Source organism: Populus trichocarpa, chromosome 1, assembly GCF_000002775.5.
Source record: "Populus trichocarpa isolate Nisqually-1 chromosome 1, P.trichocarpa_v4.1, whole genome shotgun sequence".
NCBI classification, from domain to species: Eukaryota; Viridiplantae; Streptophyta; class Magnoliopsida; order Malpighiales; family Salicaceae; genus Populus; species Populus trichocarpa.
The window spans coordinates 12,571,502-12,579,762 of record NC_037285.2 but is presented as its reverse complement, the minus strand read 5'-3'; the positions used below and the strand labels follow the sequence as shown (position 1 = coordinate 12,579,762).

Here is an 8,261-nt window from a genome sequence, read left to right as displayed (position 1 = left end):
CGTGCTGTGTGTTCACTTAAGAAGTGGTTGGAAAGCTAATTGGGCCCTTTTGTACGGATCGCGACTGTTAGTTGGGCCTGAAATTAACAGCTGAAGGAGGGCTGATAACATGACATTAATCAAAACCACTATTGTGCTACAGTGACATGGCATTATTATTATTATCGTCATAATTATAGTTGTAAAACATATTAAACTTCAACCGTATTTCCTTGTAGCACCGGACGCCACCATTGTACTACGATGACGTTTCATTATTATCATAAGAAAAAACAAATTAGTCCTAAAATCTCGTAGTCCTAAAAAGCAAATTACGATGACGTATTTCCTTGTTAGATCTTTAAATCCACAACCCACGCATCAAGATTTTCAATGGGATACTATCTTTTTTAAATTGGTTGATTTCTTGAAAGAAAACGAGTAAATACAAAATAATCTGCAAAATTGTGAAGAAGAGAGATGAGGAGTTGACAGTGGCATCGACTAGGGTTTGAATGGTTGTGGAGTGGCGGAGGAGAGCTGTGGCTTTTGGGTGGAATTGATTTGGGTGATGGTGGTTGTCAGTGAGGTATTGTAATAGTAACGTGGTTAGGGTTTCTGGTGAGAGGGGAGAATCAAGAATGGGAAAGAGAGAGAGAATGTGATTTTCTCATATAATATATGTGGGGGTAATTTAGTTTTTTTATTAATTTTGAAAATTTATATTGATATAGGATACAAGTTATAATTTTTCAAAACTCAAAATATAAAGATAATTTCAACTAAATTATAGGATATGACGAGTAATATTTCCTTGCTATAATTATTATAACCACATTCGTATTTCTTGTCGCTCCAAACTCCAATTACTACATTCAAAATGTCTAAGCATTATATGTGATAAAATATTTAAAATAAAAATAAAAACGTGACCACTATATAAGATAAAATTAATCAGCCATTATATAAGTTAATACATAATAAAAATGTTGATGTGGCTTACTCAACCTAACAGCCAAACTGATCACCCTATTCAAATTGTGATATTGTTAAAAAACAATTAGCGTTGTCATCATGAAACAATGTATTGTTAAAGAATTAAATCACAAAAAGTATCTAGGGAGTAAAATGAAAAGAAGACGATACACTTTATTGACCGATGCTAACTTACAAAATTGAAGTATCGAGTAATGGACATGACAACACTGAGTTAATCTGGTTGAACAATTTTAATCTGGTTGGACAATCTGCCTTTTTCTTTTTCCTTCTCTTATTATCCTCCCGGCTGGGCTTTGATCGAGTTTCAATTGACCTCAAGTCCGATAAAAGAATAGAGATGATATTTAATTAAATCAATAAATGTTGATTGATAAAACTAGAAAAAAAAAAGTTTTAAAAAAGCAAGCTTACGCGAATATCCTAGAATAGGGTTAATCATTCAAACTCGCAACTCGTGAAATCTTACATCCGGGTTCAATCAAGAAACTCAGTTCCCAACCAAATTGATATTCGAAGATGAAGTCACAAAAATATGTAAATTAAAAAAACGTTCTCAAAGAAAAAAAATTATAACGAAAGGAATGAGGATCAAATCACATCGAACAAAAAAATGGAGGATGAATTGTAAAAAAGCTTAAATTTTAAAGATCATCTAAAACAAAATAAATATTAATTAAAAGAATAAAGAACAAATATGACAAATGAAAGATTAAAGAAGGATAAAACTGAAAAATAAATAAATGTTGAAAGATAAAACTTAAAAAAAAAACATTAGCTTAAAAAAATAAAAAATAAAACTTGTGTGAATCTTCTAAACTTGAGTTAATCCTCCAAACTCACAACTCATGAAATTTTAAACTCATGTTTAATCAAGAAGCTTAATTCCTAATAAATTTAATGTTGGGGGATAAAATCATAATAAATTCTTAAAAAAAATACCAAAGAAAAAAACACAAAAAAAGGGATCAAATCAAATAGAAAAAGAAATTGAAGGGGGTGAAATCATAAAAACCTTCAATTCAAAAAATTATCTAAAACAAAATAATTAAAAGTCAAAAGAATGAGAATCAAATATAACAAAAAAATGATTAAATTGAAAAACAATTTCAAATTTATAAAGCATTTCAAATAAAATAACAATAATAAAAAAAATATGAATCAAATCTAAATAAGAAATAAAATAAATGACTGATTTGGAATTGTAAGATCCACACATGGAAACTGAGGTAGAGAGAAAATATGAAGAGAAAAATAAAAGTCTCTAAACCGAAAATAAGAATGCCATATGCGCCACTATAAAAGAGAGTGGATGCCGAGACGAATATAACCATCATAATAATTTGCATGCGTTAGTAACTTTTATATATATATATATAGTTTTGACTAAATTGTTTCTAAATCAACAAAAATAACTAGATTTATAAGACAAAACTGCCCTTGTAGAACAATTTATCTATATTTGTTTTTAAAAGGAACCATTGCCTTTTCACTATTTAAATCTATGAAAAAAATATAAAAATAATGAATTGTTTCCAGGAAATTTTATAATGATTAATAAACCATCAAATTACCCCTAAAAGAAAGTTCATTGATTCTCTTTAAAATAAAATAAAAAAGTAATTATAAACAATGAATAGTAAATTAAGTCTATGCCTACAGTATTTTTCTCTTTGGTATGATCATCATCATCACAATTATAATTATAATTATAATTATAATTATAGTTATATTATAAAATGTGCTGAAAGAAAACTATAATTCACTATGCAATGAGAGACAAAATCACTATTCACGTTATTGTAGTGTTATAGTTACGTGACAAATCTTATTTTTATGTCCCTCATGTTTTGGTTTAATCGCAACCTTGTCCCCTAAATTTTTTTCTTTTCTATTTTGGAAAAAGTAGATAGAAACTGAACGAGATAATTTAGGCTTATATTATATGATGTTTTAGAAGTGTTTTCTAACCAAAATGGGTTAAGAAATAAGCTTGGAGGGTTGAAAACCTCTTGCCTGATTTTCTAGTGACAAAAGGTTGCCGGAAAGCGTTGCTGTATAGTCACTGATTTCAAGTTGAAGTGAATTAAGTGCTGGCCTACTTCCGTTCCTGATGCTTCAGATGAGCTTCTGTTCTGCACTACTCTTTGCAACCGTTTCAAGCTCAAACCCGCCTAGAGTGTGCCTGGTGAAATGTGTGCGTGTGAGGATAGTTTTAAAACCTCATTAATAGTCAGAGCATGATTTACCAAACGTGAAGAGCTGCAGAAGTGAAGTTGTCTTGATTTGGCTTTTTTTTGGTTTTTTTACTCTCATGCCCATGCCTCTATATTGAGAAATTCTCCTTACATTAAAAAGTTGCAGAAGTTGTCTTGAATCACCAAGAAGTTGTCTTAAATCACCATAAAATCTATTACAACCCCCCCCCCCCCCCCTACTCCACTCCTATCATCAACAGAAATTATCCATGTTAAATGTTTTCCCAGAAAAAAAAAAGTTATCAAAGAAAAAATCTCAATTATTGATCTCTTTGTTTCCACTAGAAAAATAAGTAAACACCCTACAATTTGTTGAGGGCCAAAATAGAGACGGGGACAAAATCTAGTATAACTTGCCTTGAAGTTTTTTGTGTATGACTTAAATTCATTTGCTCTTCTTTGCAACTAATATAGCTTCGAAGATTGAAGAGATTGGGTTTTTTTTATCTTCATGTTGCATATGGTTTGAGTTTTGAGTCTTTTGATAATAGAAAGCTAAAACGATGACGTTTTACATATATATATATATAAATAAAAAAACAGTCGGGTCTCATGTGGGTTTACCAGGTCTTACAGGTCACGAGTTGACCCTCTGGGACGACCGGGTTTCTCCTGACCAAATCCCTGGCTGGTTTTTTCTTAAACCCGGCCCGGTTCCAACCCCGGGTCAGCCGGGTCTCGGGTCGATCCGCCGGGCTGGTCCGGGTTTTAAAACTATGTGGGTGAGAGAGCAAGAGTGGAGCAAACAAGTATAGTTTTATAACTTGTAAGGTCCGGTGCCTCGTAGAGAATGCAAAATTTGTCTCACAAAAAGTCTTTCCGTTCACAGATGCAGAAAGACTGAAAACATTACACGCTAATATAATTGCACCAAATCAAAACATAGGCTAGGCTTCTTACGCTACAGAACCAGTGTTATGTCCGCTAAGAATACCATCACCAGCTCTTAACCTTTTCTTCCTCAGCCTCTCTGATATGGCAAATGCCAGCTCCAGCGACTGAGACGCATTCAGTCTAGGATCACAATGTGTGTGATAGCGGGAATTCAAGTCATCAAAAGTGATGGTCTTTGACCCCCCAACACACTCCGTTACATTCTGCCCAGTCATTTCTAAGTGGACTCCTCCAGGATAGCTACCTTCTTGGTCATGGACATCAAAGAATGCCCTCAACTCAGCCTGAGACGAGTAAATATACCTCCCGTTAAAACACCATCATGAGCACACAGTTCATTTTGAAGTTACGAAGTATGGAGTTTCGTGAGTTTATTTCTTACCCTGATTGAATCAAATGGCCTTGTCTTGAGACCACATGGAGCTTTAATCGTATTACCATGCATGGGATCACTGACCCATGTGACTATAAGCCCAGCGTGGCGCACAGCTCTTATCAGATGGGGGAGTTTAATCCGCATGTTGTCTGCTCCCATTCTGGTAATTATTGTCAGTCTTCCAGGTCTGTTGTGCGGGTTAAGAATTTCACACAATTTCACAAGCTCCTTTGGATCCATCTTATCACTCACCTGCGTGACAAGTCCAGGCATCAAGAAACCACAAAGGGGGGCACCAAGAAAAGGAAGTTGCAGTGAGATTAAAATAAAAACTAAAAGAAGAGAAAGTTATTACTTGAATTCAAGCTAAGTGAAACACATAAGAGCAAACTCTATCAATTCAAGTGCCCTAAACCTTTAATCCAGAGATGTTGTTTTTGCAGTAAAGTGGTTGCAGAGGAATCAAAAACAGGCCTCAGTACTCATAATTAAAACCAGAGACTACTCATAAACAAAGCTGGATTAAAAAGTGAAGCCTAGGATTAAGTGTCCTCACTTCTTCAAGTCACGTTTGAATTCCAAATAGGGTTAAGATATAGACAAGCGAATTTTCACATTTTTAAGTAAAAGTAATCCTATGTTTTGAGGTAAAATTCAAGTCTTCTCAGCAATCAAAATAATCATTCTCATCAAAGAATAATTGCGGGTGCGGGTGCTACAGTTGCCACAAGCCTGATAAACCCCTCGCACAAAAATCATGTTTGTTTGACCATTTACAACCAAAGAACATCATAATTACAAAATGTATGGGAGTGTGAGGTTGCATCTCAAATAGTACGAGATTGTAATAGCCATTACCTTGATGCCAAGAGGATTGGATACACCACGTAGGAATTCAACATGTGCTCCATCCAACTGCCGGGTCCTCTCACCTACCCAGAGCATGTGAGCAGAACAGTCATAATAGAGGCCAGTTGTTGAGTCCTCCCTGGTTAGAGCCTGCTCATATGGTAAATGAAGACACTCATGAGATGTCCAAAACTCTGTTGTGTTCATTACAGGATGATCTATAGTGAGGCCAGCAGCAGCCATGAAGCCAAGAGCTTCATCAACTCTCCGTGCAAGTTCCATGAATCTGTTACAAGCACATTTATTAAATTACAATTAAGTACTCCAAATGTTAATGAGTTTATGGCCAATCTTACTCTTGGAGATTTGGTTGGCTAACAGAATGTGACTACAGTTGATAACCAATCAAGTTTACAAATCTCATTAACAGAAAATGCTTCTAAAATTGGATTCTACCGAGCTGCTGGGAGTTCTTAATTTTGGCCATTATTGTGGATAGTCACAAAATTATATATGTTGAAAAATGAACGAGGTATCACCAACATCATGCGAGACCTAGTTCTTGTGACCCTATACCATTGTTAAAAACATATTCCTTAAGTTGTAGACTAGCTATGAGGGTAAAGAAAAATCTAACCAACAGATAATAACTTATAAACCCAGGAAATAACTCAGGAGTACCTGTCTCCTTGCTCACTATGTTCTACAAAGTCAAGATTCCATTGTGACACTCTTTGCATAGCAGCATATCCACCAGTGGCAAAAGCTCTAAGGAGATTTAAGGTGCCAACAGATTGGAGGTATGCTCTGATCAACCTTTGAGGATCAGGTGTCCTAGATTTCTTATCAAAAGCATCGGCGTTAATATTATCTCCTCGATAACTCGGTAGCTTCACGCCATCTTTTTCCTCAAAGGGGTCAGATCTAGGTTTTGCAAATTGGCCTGCCATCCTACCAACCTGTCATGAAGTCAACAAAAAAATGCCCCAAATACGTTAGTACCACAAATGCTCCATCTTCACCAAGCCAAGCAGATTTTCCCTATGATCATCAACAAACAAACTAAAAATAAAGAGTAACAACTAGCAAGAGGTCAGAAACAAAGCAGCAAAACCTAAGCACCCATTTGATCAAAAAAGAATTCCAAAAATTAAAAAACAAAAAACTTTTAAGACAAGGGACCTTGATGATGGGCATTTGAGCACCAAAGGTGAGGACAACACCCATCTGGAGCAAAACTCGAAAAGTATCTCGAATATTATTGGCATTGAACTCTTTAAAACTCTCAGCACAATCTCCACCTTGCAATAAAAAGGCACCTCCCACAGCAGCACTCGCAATTCTCTCCTCAAGCTTCCTAGCCTCGCCCGCGAACACAATTGGCGGGAAATTGGTAAGGGTCTGGAGCACCGAGTGCAGTTCAACCGGGTCCGGGTAATCAGGAAGCTGGCGTGCTGGTTTAGATTTCCAGCTGTCTAAGGCCCAGTTGGAAGAGATTGTGGGCTTTGATGTTGGAGTTGAGCGCAGGGAGGCAAAAACAGAAGTGGTTTTGGGTTTGAGGTTAGGGTTTCTGGTTGTTGAGGTGAAGTTTTGGGGTTTGAGAGGGGAGATGGAGGGTCTTGCAGTGCTGAGAGTGGTTGAGAGTGCCATTTTCCTTCTTCTTTTTTTCTTTTTTTTTTTATTGTTTGATGATGGGGGACGAGAAGTGAAGGAAAGAGATCGGCTGTGCCGTGGCTGATATATAGAAGAAAGGGGCAAATCCGTAATAATAATGTTTAAGAGTCAATGTTTTGCCACGTCAGTTTGTTTGTTTGGTTGTAAGATATTTTTGTTATTTAATAAATCAGATATATGCGTAATCATTCCCTGTTAATAATGGTTAGGTGGGGGCGTGTGCCTGCCTAATCCCTTTTTATTTTATTATTATTATTATATTTTAAATAAATGTATTATCAGCTTACACGTACTTCTTCGACTAATCTTTTATTTTATTTAAGTATACAGATGGATGGTGCTTTGGAAAGATCAGTCGATATATTTAGCCGGATTTGTTTTTTTTTGGGAAAAAATGCAGCAAATACAAAAAAAAAATTAATTAAATGATGAAGTTTGAATTAAAAATATCCAATTTAAAAAATTATAAAAAAAATTTAAATTAACCACAGTTAATTTGCAAAATTTATGGTTAAGATAATGTAATTAAACACTACCCAAGTGGATGAGATATTTTTTAAAATAAAACAACAATTTTTTTAAAAAAATAAAATTAAATATTAAAAATAAATTAAATAAAAAAAATAGTAAACGGGCACGTTGGTCTATCTATGCTCTTGAACTATAAAAGATCTGGCTTGAGTGCTAAGCCCATGAAAGAGGCTTGGCCTGCGAGCTAAGGCTTTATTTATGTTAACAGCACTGGTGGATAATATGTCATCCTCTTTTTATTTAAAAAAAACAGCAAATAACGTCTCATCTGCTAGCCTAATTTTTTGATGATTTAGATCACCAAAAACATCAGGCTTTAGGTATTTTTTTTGCTAAAAAAAATTAATTTTCAACCTACTTTTAACTCAAACACACTTGGAAAACATCTTGGACACCTTGATAAATTCATCAATGGCCTTAAAAAAAAAGTACGAAAACCCAAAACTAGAAATCTTTCTGAGTTTAAATATGTTTTTAGGCAATTTTAAGGTTAAAAAACGTTCAAGTAGAACTTTTCTCATCAAATAAAACTTCTTGACACAAAGATCAACCATTTTGTTAATTAAAATTGATGTCAACACTGATTTTTTCTATTTATTGCTAGAATTTGGTGAATTTCTCTCAAACTATTAATTTAAAAATAAAGAAAATAAAAATATGTATTAAAATGAACTTTGGTTTGAAATTTTGGAAATAGAATGGAT

General features: G+C 34.5%; 1 protein-coding gene across 1 annotated transcript; it reads right to left on the bottom strand.

Annotated features, from left to right (window-relative positions):
- Nucleotides 1-3,970: 3,970 nt before the first annotated feature.
- On the bottom strand, nt 3,971-7,067 carry LOC18094547 (phospho-2-dehydro-3-deoxyheptonate aldolase 2, chloroplastic). The gene is made up of 5 exons (XM_006368875.3): nt 6,535-7,067; nt 6,034-6,311; nt 5,362-5,638; nt 4,510-4,755; nt 3,971-4,411 (listed from the first exon to the last, which is right to left on the bottom strand). Exons 1-5 carry the CDS (start codon nt 7,000-7,002, stop codon nt 4,130-4,132), a joined length of 1,551 nt encoding a protein of 516 aa, XP_006368937.1. The 5' UTR covers nt 7,003-7,067; the 3' UTR covers nt 3,971-4,129.
- Between the last annotated feature and the right edge of the window lie 1,194 nt (nt 7,068-8,261).

Excerpts from the sequence above, each read along its gene's own strand:
- LOC18094547 (XM_006368875.3), bottom strand. The coding sequence starts at position 7,002 with ATGGCACTCTCAACCACTCTCAGCACTGCAAGACCCTCCATCTCCCCT. Across the intron at positions 5,639-6,033 it reads CATAGTGAGCAAGGAGACAG|ATTCATGGAACTTGCACGGA; the intron begins GTACTCCTGAGT and ends TGCTTGTAACAG. Across the intron at positions 4,756-5,361 it reads CCAATCCTCTTGGCATCAAG|GTGAGTGATAAGATGGATCC; the intron begins GTAATGGCTATT and ends CTTGTCACGCAG.